Below are 16,138 nucleotides of genomic sequence, written 5' to 3' on the forward strand. Positions count from 1 at the left end.
GCACTTGACCCCAATGGCTTGACTTCCATTTAACGCGTGAAGATTTCTATCTTGGATCTTCTCCGACCCGTGTGGGAAACCTTGAAATTTGAAATGGATTCACTAGTTATATGGGGCAAGATGACATAGCGTTCTAATCCTAACAATAGACCAAGATTGGCCATTAGACCACCTCAGGACACTCTGCAGGTCTATATCTTCACCCACTACCGTCCATCCTCCAGTGGTTGACCTCCTGATCTGTGTGCTGGTTGACTCCTCCACGTTGTTTTGGAACATCAGATCAATCTTTGTGCTCTTCAAATGCATTTGCTTCCATTATCTTAGCCCTCTTTGATTTGCTATAATTATAATACAGTATTTCCATAAAAGAACTCTACCTGGATCGATTCTCCATGTGTTGCCATACAAAAAGCAGTAAAACCACTGCAGTTGGAACATATTTCCTTGTGGGCCTGAATTTCTACTTTATACCGTAAGCAATGCTTCTGATTGAAGAGATGATTCTTCGTTTTTCTACTCTAATCATGTCACCATGCAACATTATTGTTTAGTGGGCATGGGGTCTAGTGATCGTGTCTTGCTTTTAGGGGATAAGAGGAAGCAAGCCGCTGATTGAAGCCCTGTCCATGCCATATAGCAAGGGACATGCATGGCTTTTGCCTTTAGTTTGCCATTTCCGGTGTCCCTGCTTTTCTTGCGAAGCTCCAGCTAGCTTCTTTTTTCTGCTTGGGGCCCCAGTTACTCTTCTCCCATAATGGCTTCAGTATCCTAACAAAAACTTATTGAATCCCAGCGGGGTATTCTTGAGTTAGGATGAATAATAAACATAATAAACTTGCACCACAGCAGCTTCCCATAAAAGTCAAACGCAACCATGATTGCTGCCCATTTTCTCAAAACCATGATTACTCCTCAATTTTCCAAACTAGGCAGCAGCACCCTTTGAGCTGGTATGTTTTTATATAATTTACTTTCAATGGTTACCAGTTGGCAGCATTGAATAGTGGCTGCTAGCATCGTTGAAGAGTATTTTCCAATATATTTCATCTAATCGGTATTTAGTTCGTCTAATCTGAGTTATAGCTAGCTTGGCTCGTGAATTCACTTGCAGTGTTATCAGACAATCTGAGATGGGACATCGTAAAACGTGGTCAAGCAGGCATACTGGAAAAACAGTGATTCGAGGTCTATATTCATCGAGTAATATCCTTTATTTCATATATGAAATAATTTTTATAGCTTATGGAAATTATTTTCAATTAATATAATTGATCATATAATAAAACTGATCCAATTTATGAAAAAAAAATATTATTAGAAAAATTATTAACATTATTGCAAATTCTTTATATATATCATTGTTTATTGAGAAGGGCAAACATAAGATTCTCCCCTTGTCTAGGCGTGACTCGTGAGCGTTGGAGTAACTAGCAAGGATTCGACAATTACTAAAATGGACTCTCAACACAAGACTTTAGATCATGAGAAAAAAAATAAAAATTCAACATTGTTGAACACACACGAGTACAAGGAAGGATTGCTGGGCGGGTAACCATCACAGACACTTGTTTTTTAAGCTAACAAGGACAAATTATTCATGTTCTAACACTCTAATAGACATCATAAGTGATGTTTCCTACAAGACATTACACCCTTTTTAATGTTTTACACACTTTTTATGGACTTGATCAAAAAGTTGTGAGATTACAACCTTAGGTTCTCAAAAATGTTACCTTTAAATCTTTATTGTGTCCTTATGTTCTTTATTAAAATGATTAAGTAATTGGTTATTTTTCCAGGTGATGGACCCACTGGTTATTATTATTATTACTTTTCTACTAAAAAAATACAATTTGATACTGCAATTGGAGAAGAGGGGCATGTGATGAATTTGACTTCTAGTCAAACTTTTGAAAGACCCCATATGATTTTTTTTAATTAAAATATAGGTGTTCAAATTACTTTTTGCGCACTAAAACTTGAATTTATGACTACTAGAAAATAAATTCAAGATCTGACCGGTTAAGTTACTCTTCAGTATCATTTCTATATGATTTTATATTTATACCCTAGTGTTTTTATGTTCCAGTCTATTTAGTATTGAAGTATATGTTATTTTTTAAAATACATTATAGTAAATTGTTTTTACAATAACATGTTAAAATAATTAAAAGAATATTTAAAAATTCATTAAAATAAAAAACACTAAAAAACACAAATTAAACCACAGCATCAAACACCCATTGTGAAGAAAATAGAAATAGCTAACTAATTGATTTTGTTTCTTTTAATATCACGTGAACATTTAACAAGAGATTTAACTTGTGCGCGTATTGAGGATGAAGAAAATAGTAAATATCAAAAGTTTAAGCTGCATGGAATAAATTAAAAAAAATACATCCCCATAATTAAAGAACCGAAATTTTTAGTTGAAAGGTATGAAATTCAAACCTTATCATATTATAGTTAAGCATTTAAAACTATAGTTATTAGATTTAATACAAGAACTAATTTGAAGAATATATAGATTATCGAATTAATTTACAAATGGTAAACTAATTTTTTTAAATGTTAATATTTTGTTTTTTTTTCTGATGAATAAATTTAGCCAAATCAATAACTTGTTTGCTTCAACTAAAAACCTAAATCAAATCAAGATTTTACTCTTAATTTTCTCGAATTAACCATTCAATCATAGAGTTGAAATTCTAACTTCATTTTTCAGTTTCGATCAGGAGAAAAATCATGATCTCTTCTTAAACACCATGGTCAACGGATTTGAGGTACTTTGGTCGAATTAACAAAGCAATTGCCTTCCAAAATTGGATGTAGTCGTGGTGGTATTTACTATTTTTAGAGTTTCAAATTCGTAGCGGAGTCCACGATATGACACTCTGAATGCCGCCTCTCCGCGTTCATTGGCTGAATTTCTCAAATTCAAATTCCAAACCAACGACTTTTAAAATCTTAAGACTCTACCATACCTTATTCAACACCCAATCACTTGCTCACAACCCAATCTCAATGGCATCGCAGTAAATTCAGCTCATCTCAAACCCAGTTACACTTCTTGACAAAACCGTGGCAAAGATTGATTGGTGAGTTAGTTAGCTACAAAATAGGTCCTGCTCACTTTATTAGACCCCCAAGAAATCGACGGTAAACTTCATCTTTGCCCCTATAGATTTACCAAAGCTCTATTCCCACCCCTGCATAGCGTAAACATTTCCAATATTATCCTTCTAATTCCAAGGAAGTTCTTATGTTATCCTTGATAATTGAATATCTACTACCTTTTGAATCTGGTTTTTGAATTTTGTAGCTTATAAGTGTTTTTTTTATTATAATAAACTCAGAAGCACAATATTTGTATTTAGATCAAGTAAATTTTTTATCAAAATAATTTTTTAATTACATTGATGTAACTACTAGTTCAAATGAATTTATAAAACAAGTTAATTTTTAATTATTTTTTTTTTTTGTGGTAACATAACGAAGATTAGAGAGAAAATTAAGAAAGTAGGAATAAAAAAGTAAAAAAGGATCATTTATTATATTTGACTTTAAAGGGTGAAAGTGATACTTTGAAAAAACTATAAGAGTAATATTACAAATACGAAAAAATAATGGATAAATATGTCACGTTTCTGCATTTATAGGGATCAAAATGTAGTTTAATTTTAAAACGCGTTATCATAGAAACGGATTTGTGTATATATAGGAAGGAAACAGAGAGGGCCCACAAACGTATCAACTCACTGCACTTACTGCTCCTTTCCAGATATTATTATTATTATTATTAATAGGAAAAATCAGACTCTGTTTTCTGTCTTCTCTTTTTATTCATTTTTCCGTTTCTCGATTTGTGTTTCGGAATCTGAATTTTTTTGTTTTCGAGAGAAAAACGTGTATTAGCTGCTAATTAGCAGACTCTGTTAGCTGCTGGCGGAGTAGAATGGGGAATTGCTGCTCTGACGTGGCCGGCGGTAGGGCGGCAGTTGGTGGCAGCGGCGCCGCCGCTGGAAATGACGCTGTCGATCATTTCCTCAAGTCTCGTGGCATGTACAGCTCTCAGATGGAGGTCGGTTGGTCGGTCCTCGATTGCTTTTGTTGTTAGTACAGTAAATAAATATGTTTTAGAGTTGTTGAGTGTTGATAATTATGGATGGAAGCTATGATATGATAATGTTAGGCGTGGCATTATTTATTTAGATTGATTTCTGGAGTAAGTTTTTTCCAGCTTTTAATTAGTGTTAAGATGCAAAAACTTTCTGATTAACTAGAAGCTGTTACCAGAAGCAGAGTTGGTTGATTATTAATTAGGTTAATCAATTTTTTGATTTAATTTGATTTAGAATTGTCAACTGTTGATAATTCAATTCATTTTGAATGATTAGGCATCTGGTAATGAACATGAATTATGTAAACCATTTCTATGATTATAATTATTCAATTCATTATTATAATCCTAGTATAGGTTAGTTATTGCTCGAAAAGAATGTTACAGTTGAGTATATGTGTTGCAATTAAATGAGATTATTTGTTATTGCATTTTCATGTCTGGCTTACCCTTTTCGTTCTCCATACTGAATCTTCTTTGTGAAAACCATTTCTATGCAGTTATCATTTTCTGCTACAAACTTGCGTGACCGGGATGTACTTTCCAAGGTAGGAGGCTTTACCTTTTTTTACTTTTTTATGCGTTGCGGTAAAAAAAATTTCAATTAGGGGATCAGGGGGGTATGTTTAGTTACTTTTGATATTTTAAGTTCTTGTGCAATAGCCTGATAATTTTAACTGTTTCAGATTTCTTTTCTTCTGTTTCTTATCATATAAGTTTATCTGCTTTAGAGCGATCCTATATTGATTGGTTATACGAAAGGAAAAGATGGAACACTTGCTGAAGTTTTCCGAACAGAAGTAGTTCTTAATTCATTAAATCCAACATGGATTACAAAACACGTGATTACATTCCAGTTTGAAGCTGTTCAAACGTTGGTGTAAGTTCTATGCTTGTATCTCCATATTCTTTTCAACCAAATACAAGTTCTATTGGTTTCACTATATTGTGATCTGTGTCATTTACCACAGGTTCCATGCATATGACGTTGACACTCAATTTCACAACATAGATGTAAAGGTATCCTTCCATAGTCTGATTGCTGTTTCCTTTGTTGCTTCCCTTTATTAATGGCAAATTTGGTTATATTGTGATTTTCTTATCAATAGTATATTGTCGAATATTCTCCCTAACAAACTCGGTTCTCTTTCCAAGATCAATATGTTTGTTCAATAATAACTCTCTGTATGGAACAACATGTTAAAATATTTCACCATTCTTGCTATTCTATTGAAGTCTTGGTTGGAACTGCAAGACCTAGTTTACAGCATGAAATTAATAAGAGATGGATGGTCAAATAAGTATAGTTTTCATAATGTTAAAAAAGCACTATGCAACTCAGAGGAAAATAAGGAAAAGAAATCTGCAATTGCACGTTTTTAAAGAGGTTCCATAAACTGCCTGTCCTTCATATTACTTTTTTTTCCTTCTTTTGCTTTTGGTTCTTTGGCACATCGGGAGATTGAGAAAGCTTTGGGCTTCATGATTGGAGTAAACCTTCCCTCATCATTTAAATTTCTGGCCCCTCATCCCTGTATTTGAGTTTCAACCCCATTAGGGACTGGCTCTTATCCTTATTGGTATTTTATGAGGGACTATTTTGGAGGTGGCTGATATTGTCTCTAGATACAGTACATGAGAGTGACATTTTAGTCTAAAAAGTTTTTAATTTATTTGTCAAGAGATTCAGGACCATTGGATTTTTAAAGAATGATATGGATTCAAAACAAGAAAAAAAATGGAAGTGTTGATTGTTCATTTATAGCACTCAATTCTATAAATTACCTTACCTCGGTCAGTAAAAGATCTTTGTTATCATGAAAGGTATTGATTAACTGCTCTAAACATACACTGAAGCACCAAAGTGAGAATGGTCTTGGGATAATTTTCTTTGTAAACTGGGTTGCCTTTTATTTTTGGCAGTTGGGTGGGTGGGGGTGTTGGAATTTAGCTATACCACATATTTATGGCTGATGAGATATTTCTGTGCAAACAGGGGAGAGGAACTTGTTCATAAATAGATTTTCCATGATAACATTTTGAGGGAATTGTTGGCTGTTTCTCTGGCGTATGCTTTCCCTATCAAAGGTGTTCTCTGGTTCATTTGTAAAATGAATGTAAACATGCAACACTGTTTGGATATTACATGGATATTGTCCAGTGCTTAGAAAAATGTTTTCAAGAAACAGCGCAGAATGTTTATCACAAGTTATTGTCATTGGAATGAATAGAAGCATGCCCTATTGATAATTAATGATTCAACAAATGCAGATGCTTAAGCTAGAAGAGCTACAATTTCTTGGCGAAGCATCGTGTGTATTATCTGAGGTATGATTTGAATGCCACTCTCCTTCACTTCTTTCTGTATAGTAATCATTAAAGAATGGGAATCTTGGTGTTTTTATTCAAACGAGGGAATTCTTCCTACTCTAATCCTAGCCAGAGGGGCCTTATAGTAACTATGATGAAACCTAAGATCTAAATTTAGACCAAATATATTGTGTTCCTTGTAAGAAGGATACAGGTGTACGAATTAAATGACCTTGAGAGACTTGTTTGCAGTTAAATTTTTAATTACTGAACCAGTCTTGTTTCTGTTGGCACAGGTTGTAACCAGGCCAAGTAGGTCATTGACTTTAGATCTTTTATTTAGAGAAGATCCTACCATGTCAGGCAATCCTCGACATTGTGGACAGCTTATTGTGCATGCCGAGGAATGCATAAGCTCAAAGAGCACAATAGAGATGGTATTAAGGTGCTCGGATTTGGAACATAAGGATCTGTTCTCAAAAAGTGTATGGGCTATTGATATCTTGTTTCTTGTTGTTTTGTTAGGCATTTCATCAGAAACATAAATAATTGTTTTGTTATGTATCTGCAGGACCCTTTTTTGCTAATCTCAAAAATTGTTGAGGTTGGGCTCCCCATTCCTGTGTGCAAAACAGAAGTCTTAAAAAATGATCACAACCCAGTGTGGAAACCAATCTATTTGAGCATTCAACAAGTTGGAAGCAAGGTAAAAACAAGCTCCATGAGCTGTCCATGTTTTATTTTTTTATTCGAGTTCAATACCCACCATGGCCTTCCAGGGCAATGTTACCTTTCTAATTGAAACTGCAGGAAAATCCATTAATGATTGAGTGCTTTAACTTCAATAGCAGTGGCAAGCATGATTTAATTGGGTAAACGGTGATCTCTTCTTCTTCATTTTTTATTTTTTACCTTACCTCCATAACTGGCATGTTGATAAATCTTCTTCATTGTTGATTTATCAGAAAAGTTAAAAAATCATTAGTTGAGTTGGAAAAGCTTCATTCTAATGGCGAAGGAGAGAATTTATTTTTACCCACAACTGTTGGGCATAATCATCAGAATAAGGTCTGATTATGTGAATCAAATTGACTTGAATCATGAATCTGTCTCTTTTCGCTGTTGCATGCCTAATTTGCTTATTTTAATGCAGGTGTTAAAGAGCCAGCTATTTGTGGACAAGTTTTCCCAAAGCAGTCAATGGACATTTTTGGATTACTTGGCCGGGGGATGTGAACTGAACTTCATGGTGGCAGTTGATTTCACGGGTAACAGTTTACAAATTTTAACTTTAGCTACAATGGGTGATTTTTTTCCCCTATGGACCAAACACTTTTTCTCTCAATAACATTTGGAGTGCAATGGAAATTATAATTTGTTTTTGGTTTGATGATTTAGTTTGTGATTCTACATCAATATTTATTAATGTCCTTGAATTAATGTGTATCCTTGTTCTTATTCTAGTTCTGCCAATTTCTTGACGTTTTCTCCTGTCTTTCATTTGAAATACAGAAGGCATGCTTATGTTTTTAGCTATCTACAAAAGTTATCATGACATGTAGGAATTTTTATTTTGATCTACAGACCTGTAAAAGGAAAAAAAAGGAAGCAGAATTTCTCTCTTATTAAAGATATCTCTGAATAATTTGTGTTTTTGTGATATACAAAGCATAAGAGGCTGGAACTTTTTAGTTGGAAGCAGAGTCATGTTTTGAGGAGTTTATGGCATTTAGGATAAATTGCTTACACATTTATTCTTATTTCACTGTTGGAGGTTTCCATCGAAACAATTGTTCATAAAAATAAATAAATAACACCATAATCTATATGTTTTAAGAACTCTAATGTATCCTTCTACCTTTCATTTTCTTCTTACAGCTTCAAATGGAAATCCCCGCCTCCCTGATTCCTTGCATTACCTTGATCCATCTGGACGGCTAAATGCATACCAAAGAGTAATAAAATTGCTCTCTGCTGTATTCTTAACTTCCTTTTATCTTCTTTTTACAATGTACATATATCACCTCATCGGCCAATTTGTTTTCCAGGCAATCTTAGAGGTTGGAGAGGTGTTAAAATTTTATGATTCAGATAAGCGCTTTCCGGCCTGGGGATTTGGGGCACGACCAATTGATGGTCCGGTCTCACATTGTTTTAACTTGAATGGAAGCAATAATCACAGTGAGGTGAAATACTTCGAAATCAGAAGTCAGATGTTCGTACTTTACTTACAATGCCTGTGTTTTAAGCGTATGCCACTCTTCCAGGTAGACGGAATCCAGGGAATTATGACAGCATATACCAGTGCTCTCTATAATGTTTCTCTGGCAGGGCCAACACTTTTTGGGCCTGTGATCAGCAATGCCGCACTAATTGCTAGCCAGTCTCCTGCAAACGGAGGAAAAAAGTACTTTGTTTTGTTAATAATTACGGTAAGAATGACACCGAAATTCTGGCTGGTTTTGTCTGTCAGACATGCTATGCTGATAGTTCACCAATTTCACAATTTAGCACCTTTTTCCTTTCTAAACATTCTATTCAGGAATTGCTTATTCCGATTCTGTAATGTAATGTCATTCCGTTTTGATGTAGAATTTAATTATTTGTTTTTCAGGATGGATTTAGCATATTCTCAGAAGAATAAGACTTTCGTGTTTAATATCTTTAATTTTATTTTTTTTTGCACTGAAATGTGACTGTCTCAGGATGGAGTTGTAACTGATCTCCAGGAAACCAAAGATGCCATAGTGAAAGCATCTGACCTGCCGCTATCAATCCTCATAGTTGGAGTTGGAGGAGCTGACTTCAAAGAAATGGAGGTATCTTTCTTAACATCAATACCTCTCCATAGTGGAAATATTTGATTGTGTAAACCTCAGTTATTTTATCGACCACCTCCGATTTTCTAAAGTTTAATTATTGCTGCCCAGATTTTAGATGCTGATAAAGGAGAGAGACTAGAAAGTTCAAGTGGACGTGTTGCTTCACGTGATATAGTCCAGTTCATGTCATTTCGGGATGTACAAAGTAAGTATATATCTTGTAAATCAATTTGAGATGGAAGCTTCAATGATATTTTTTTGGGTGGTAACATAAATAATATTTGCAGGTGGAGAGATTGCTGTTGTTCAAGCACTTTTGGCAGAACTACCTACCCAGTTTTTATCCTACATGCGATCCAGAGAAGACATCCAACCAAACATTTGATTATGTAAACAAGTGTACATATAATTTTCTATTTGTGGATTCATGCTACGAGTTTTCCTGCGTAGGCCAAATGGTGCCAAATGCATCGTGGCTCTTAGGTGATTAGGCCTTGTTCATCTTACTAGAAGAGGTAAGAAATGCGTTCCCAAACTTGAGCAGGATCCTCATGCTGAACAGCAGAAGTTGGGCTGCGCATTCTTCGCCACGCACATTGGCTGGACAAGTTCCATGGTTTTTCCTAGCTTGAAACAGTGGCGTTTCACGACTTTGGAACATGTTTGAGAGGATTGATGAAGAACTTTTCATGGATTCCGGAACCAACCAGTCCTACTTAGGCAGATGGGAGAACCAACTAATCCAATTCAACCATATCAGCTGAAGGACATGCGAGGAACTAAGTCATGATTATAACAGTCATATCTTCATTATTTGACACGATTGTTTTCAAGCCACTTTGTGATTCATGATCTTGGACTAGACGCAAGTGAAATAACACTGTTTGGTGTGAGAATTATTTGGCCGATTTATTCCTTTTTCATCATCTGGCTAGTCAAAACAAAAGGTGCTCGGTGGTTTTGCCCTCCAAAGCATCTGAGCTTTGAAAACGCTAAAGAAACAGGACGTCATGATCCTTTATTAGGCGGATTTTCTAAATACATAGGAACATAGGGTATTGTCAATCACATTGTTAAAATGATAAATTCCCACGACAGAAATAATTTTATGTACATGAAGATATTTTTCCTCTCCACTGTCTCCTATCTTCTATCCCAAAATAATGATCAAACACAAACATCATTAAAAACAGCAAACAGATAGAACAAAATTAGGCTTATTCCAAGACATGCCAGTTTTTGAGCATCCCACCTAGTTCGGGATCTAGGCATTGTTGTTGCTGTTGTTAAACACTAGGTAATAACATGGGGTGCAAGGAAATTGGCGAACCGTCCGAACTTCGTTGATTATAAGAGTTATTGGCAAGGAAATAAAAAAAATCTACGTTCATTCCCAGCTTGAAATAGTGGAGTTTTTTCACTCGTTTTGAAGGATTAATAATGGAAGATTCAACCATATTGCTGAAGAATTGATACATAGGAACCAACTAGGATAATATCAGTGACGACCCTAATCATGAGCATGCTTCTGCAAAACCGAAGGACATGCAATGAACAAGGTCACAACTGTTATCTAAATATGTTCATCGTGGGACATGGTTGTATGCAATCCCATTTGGGATCCATGGTCATCAGAGAAGACCCTAACATCATTTGGTGTGAGAATTATAAGAGCCTTCTACAAATGCTTTTCCTTTCCCATTTTATTGCTGCCTTTTCATCAGCTGGCCATCCTAAAGTTTCAACAAGGAGGTTTTTCTGGGTAGCTTTAACCCCCCTAAAATTTTAATTTTCATAAGAATTCAGTAAAAAAATTGACTTTAAAAGTGCTAAGGATGACAGAAACAAGAACTTCACTTATGATCTATTATTAAAATTATATGTTAAATATGCATGACTGAAAAGCTCTGTCAAATTGATGTGGCAAAAAAATGAGATAAGAGAACATGATGAAACTGGGAGAAATTGGAAGAATTAAAACTTGTTGGAGAAATGCTGGATTTTAGATATACTTAGGCCCTATCCAAGAACATGAAATGAAAGGAAATTGGCAAACCATCCAAATATAGGAAAGAAAATCAAATTGACAATAAGTAAAAGTAACATATCCAAGTCATGAGAGTATCAAGCAAGCTAATAATCAAATCCACATTTGACTGGCCATTAAGCAATAACAAAATTTTGCTGAAACATCCTCTAAGTAGGAAAACTCCACTTCATACACCTCTCATCTAGCTCTTTGAGGCTAGTTTTTCTTTTGACTTCTGGATCTTCAAAACCTTCTTCACAATCTTTTGCTCCTCCACCAAGAAGGCTCGGATTATTCTGCATAATAAACACACCAAAACCACTTAAAGCGGGTCTTCATCACTTCAAAAAACAATGAAAAAAGAAACCATCAGGGTATCGTACCTCTCCCGAACAGCGCTTCCAGACAAGACTCCTCCATAGGCACGGTTCACAGTCCTGCGGTTCCTAGACAATCTAGACCTCTTGTATTCGGCAGGTCTCAAGTGTGGGATCTGAAAAGAAAGTAAAGATTCCATCAAAACCAGCACCACCAGATCGAGCTTTGTAAAAAAATTAACAGCTAAAAACACTGCAGCCAACAATCATTCATAGCTCTGAAATAAATCTTTCACAATATGGAGGAAACCATCAACCAATCACATATAAATGGAAACCTTGTATCAAATAAGCAATAACAAATTTATATACCAGCAAAAATCATTATCAAGATTACTGTAATTCATCTTATTAGACAACTAGACTAAGTAACTTAAATTCTCAAGGAAATGGAAAATGGCAATGAAGTGCTTTTAAGCAGGGCTGGCTTCAAGGGAAGACATGGAAACTGCTCGCCACAAAGCAACAAAGTATAGTTACAACTCACCCCTTATTTTTAACACTTGCAAGATAGTGATTGCAGTAACCTGCAACCCCAAATTTCCGGGGGAAACCAGCCAGCACGACAAAAAAAGTCATCTCTAAATCCTAAACTCCCAGCAAACCACTCCTCTCCCGATACAGGCATTAGCAGACCTATAGCTAGAACCGTAAAAGTAATTCAAAATGATCCGAAGTATTATATTTCCAACTCATAACCAAAAAAAAAAACTAAAAAACTGATGCATCTACACCAACTGTGTATCATTTCATACGAAATCCTTAGTAGAAGGACAAAATAATCCCCGGTACACAAATCTCCATACAAGATCAAATAAACTTAGCAATCCAATGTAGTAATAACAGCACATTCAATCTAATAAATAACATCCCAGTAAGATGCATAAAAAGAAATAAAAAAGATGATACAAAAACAATACCCCTTGAATCCTCTTGCCAGTAACTGGGCACTTGGGACCGCTAGCTCTCTTCTTGGTGGTTTGGTAAATCAATTTCCCACCTTCAAACCATAAACGGAACAGCAACAAAAACTCATTACCCAATTCGCTATTTTCTTTAGCATAAACAAAAAGCAGAAGAAGAAAAAGGCAGATTCAACAACATTACATGTGATGTACTGGACATGTTGCTAACTTACCAGGAGTTTTCACCACACGGTGTTGGTTAGACTTAGTGGCGTAGCTGTGACGCTTCCGGTAAGTCAGACGCTGCACCATCTTCAGATCAGCTCTTCAGTCTCCGTGTTTGTGTATGGTGTGCAGACAAAGGGGAAGACGGGAGAGCGTTTATAGCTAGGGTTTTATTTGAAACCCTAATGCAAAACGATACGTCCAATGGAGTTTAAGGTGGGCCTAAGAATCATTGGGCGGGTCCAAGATTGCAATGCTCCAGCCTGGTATACTGGGCTAAAGACTGGAGTTTAAGGCCCAATAACTGGTCCAAACTAATTTGACAATTTCATTGTATTTTCCCATTGATCTTGTGGCAAACCTTCATTCTCAAAACTCAACAGCAACAACATGATACAACCTTAGTCGGTTGGACTCAGACCAGTGTAGGGGAGTCACACCGCGATGGAATAGAACAGATTCATGTAATAATTTTCATATAACTTCTTTTTTTGGTTTTTTTATCACATAAAATTATTTCCATAAAATCATATAAACTTGTTACTTTACTCTATGATTGTACTCAATCACTGATTATAAAACTGGAACTGCAAGTTAGGTTGAGATCTAGCCAATCCAAGATCTAAACTGATTCAAGTAAAAAAAAAAAAAAGTAACTCATCTTGACCTGGTAAAATACTAAGATTAACTGTGACTTGATGATCCACGGAAAAATATGATCACAGATTAATTTTTTTTCATGAAATAAAAACTTATTTTTATTATTTTAAAAAATATATTTTTAATCAACCCAACCCTCTCAATACATGAGTTGTACCTTGTACTAGATCTAGCCGAGGTCAAGTTTTAAATGTATGCCTCAAGCTGTATGTCTATCCTCCTTGCTAAGAGTGATAGCACTAGAAGCTACCTAAATCAAACATATTCATTCTGTCTTATACAAATTATCTCGACGTCAGTTGCAAGGTGCAGGGCTGCAGGCCCTCACAATCTGGGAGGCAGAAGCACAAATCATTGAATCAATGCTTGCTCTCCAAATGTAAATTTCAATTGTCAAGACTTTGGTATTAAATTCCAATCATTTTTTTTTAAGTTTTAATTTTTTTTTAATTTATCTAGATAATTTTGATGTATTCATATTATAAATAAATTTTTAAAAAATAAAAAGTATTATTTTAATATATATTTTTTAAAAAATATTTTAAGATTTCAAAATATCTAAAGACCATGAAACAGCATTCATGGAGACTAACAACTCCAGCGGCATGAGCACCCGTCAATCCTAAACTAATTCCAATGCCCTTGTTTGAAAATCAAAGGGGATTGCCCCCTAAAATTTCAATTTTCATAAGAATTCAGTAATAAAATTGACTTTAAAAGTGCAAGAGATGACAGAAACAAGAACTTCACTTATGATCTATTATTAAAATTATATGTTAAATATGCAGGACTTAAAAGCATTGTGAAATTGTTGTGGCAAAAAAATGAGATAAGAGATCATAATGAGACTGGGAGCAATTGGAAGAATTCAGACGTGCTTGAGACATGCTGATTTTAGATATATTTAGGCCCTATGCAAGAACATGGAATGAAAGGAAATTGGCAAACCATCCAAATATAGGCAAGGAAATCAAATTGACAATAAGTAAAATTAACATATCCAAGTCATGAGAGTATCAAGCAAGCTAATAATCAATTCCACATTTGACTGGCCATTAAGCAATAACAAAAGTTGGCAGAAACATCCTCTAAGTAGGAAAACTCCACTTCATACACCTCTCATCTAGCTCTTTGAGGCTAGTTTTTCTTTTGACTTCTGGATCTTCAAAACCTTCTTCACAATCTTTTGCTCCTCCACCAAGAAGGCTCGGATTATTCTGCATAATAAACACACCAAAACCACTTAAAGCGGGTCTCATCACTTCAAAAAAAAAAAAAAAACCATCAGGGTATTGCACCTCTCCCGAACAGCGCTTCCAGACAAGACTCCTCCATAGGCACGGTTCACAGTCCTGCGGTTCCTAGACAATCTAGATCTCTTGTATTCAGCAGGTCTCAAGTGAGGGATCTGAAAAGAAAGTAAAGATTCCATCAAAACCAGCACCACCGGATTGAGCTTTGTAAAGAAAAGCAGAGTTAAAAACACTGTAGCCAACAATCATTCATAGCTCAAAAAGAAAGCTTTCACAATATGGAGGAAACCATCAACCAATCACATATAAATGGAAACCTTGTATCAAATAAGCAATAACAAATTTATATACCAGCAAAAATCATTATCAAGATTACAGTAATTCATCTTATTAGACAACTAGACGAAGTAGCTTAAATTCTCAAGCAAATGGAAAATAGCAATGAAGTGCATTTAAGCAGGGCTGGCTTCAAGGGAAGACTTGGAAACTGCTCGCCACAAAGTATAGTTAAAACTCACCCTTTTAATTTTTAACACTTGCAAGATAGGGACCGCAGTAATCTGCATCCCCAAATTTCTGGGGGAAACCAACCAACACGACAAAAAAAGTCATATCTAAATCCTAAACTCCCAGCAAACCACTCCTCTCCCGATACAGGCATTAGCAGACCTATGGCTAGAACTGAAAGTAATTCAAAATGATCCGAAGTATTATATTTCCAACTCCTTGGAAACAAAACTAAAAAACTGATGCATCTACACTAACTGTGTATCATTTCATACAAAATCCTTAGTAGAAGGATAAAATAATCCAGGGTACACAAATCTCCATACAAGATCAAATAAACTTAGCAATCCAATGTAGTAATAACAGCACATTCAATCTACGAAATAAAATCCCAGTTAAATGCATAAAAGAAAAAAAATAGATGATAGAAAAACTATACCCCTTGAATCCTCTTGCCAGTAACTGGGCACTTGGGTCCGCTAGCTCTCTTCTTGGTGGTTTGGTAAATCAATTTCCCACCTTCAAACCATAAACGGAACAGCAAAAAAAACTCATTACCCAATTTGCTATTTTCTTTAGCATAAACAAAAAACAGAAGAAGAAAAAGGCAGATTCAACAACATTACATGTGATGTAATGGACATGTTGCTAACTTACCAGGAGTTTTCACCACACGGTGTTGGTTAGACTTGGTAGCGTAGCTGTGACGCTTTCGGTAAGTCAGACGCTGCACCATCTTCAGATCAGCTCTTCAGTCTCCGTGTTTGTGTATGGTGTGCAAACAAAGGGGAAGACGGGAGAGCGTCTATAGCTAGGGTTTTATTTGAAACCCTAATGCAAAACGAGACGCCTAGTGGAGTTTATGGTGGGCCTAAGAATTATTGGCTCAGGTCCAATACTGCAATGCTCCAGCCTAGTAGACTGGGC

At 35.5% G+C, this 16,138-nt stretch overlaps 3 protein-coding genes across 3 annotated transcripts; 1 reads left to right on the plus strand and 2 right to left on the minus strand.

Annotated features, from left to right (window-relative positions):
• Positions 1-3,764: 3,764 nt before the first annotated feature.
• On the plus strand, positions 3,765-10,167 carry LOC133675088 (protein BONZAI 1-like). Its single transcript, XM_062096364.1, has 16 exons — positions 3,765-4,084; positions 4,624-4,671; positions 4,855-5,003; positions 5,095-5,143; positions 6,395-6,451; positions 6,730-6,918; positions 7,005-7,139; positions 7,244-7,305; positions 7,399-7,501; positions 7,587-7,701; positions 8,312-8,388; positions 8,482-8,619; positions 8,701-8,865; positions 9,139-9,252; positions 9,364-9,460; positions 9,543-10,167. The coding sequence occupies exons 1-16, from the start codon at positions 3,959-3,961 to the stop codon at positions 9,638-9,640; spliced, it is 1,722 nt and encodes a 573-aa protein (XP_061952348.1). The 5' UTR covers positions 3,765-3,958; the 3' UTR covers positions 9,641-10,167.
• Positions 10,168-11,319: 1,152 nt separating this feature from the next.
• Positions 11,320-12,958, minus strand: LOC133676169 (large ribosomal subunit protein eL34). The gene is made up of 4 exons (XM_062097776.1): positions 12,800-12,958; positions 12,582-12,661; positions 11,668-11,777; positions 11,320-11,580 (listed from the first exon to the last, which is right to left on the minus strand). The coding sequence occupies exons 1-4, from the start codon at positions 12,876-12,878 to the stop codon at positions 11,487-11,489; spliced, it is 363 nt and encodes a 120-aa protein (XP_061953760.1). The 5' UTR covers positions 12,879-12,958; the 3' UTR covers positions 11,320-11,486.
• A 1,449-nt stretch (positions 12,959-14,407) lies between these two features.
• On the minus strand, positions 14,408-16,029 carry LOC133676170 (large ribosomal subunit protein eL34). The gene is made up of 4 exons (XM_062097778.1): positions 15,869-16,029; positions 15,651-15,730; positions 14,750-14,859; positions 14,408-14,668 (listed from the first exon to the last, which is right to left on the minus strand). Exons 1-4 carry the CDS (start codon positions 15,945-15,947, stop codon positions 14,575-14,577), a joined length of 363 nt encoding a protein of 120 aa, XP_061953762.1. The 5' UTR covers positions 15,948-16,029; the 3' UTR covers positions 14,408-14,574.
• Positions 16,030-16,138: the final 109 nt, after the last annotated feature.

This window comes from Populus nigra, chromosome 16, assembly GCF_951802175.1.
Source record: "Populus nigra chromosome 16, ddPopNigr1.1, whole genome shotgun sequence".
NCBI lineage: Eukaryota > Viridiplantae > Streptophyta > Magnoliopsida > Malpighiales > Salicaceae > Populus > Populus nigra.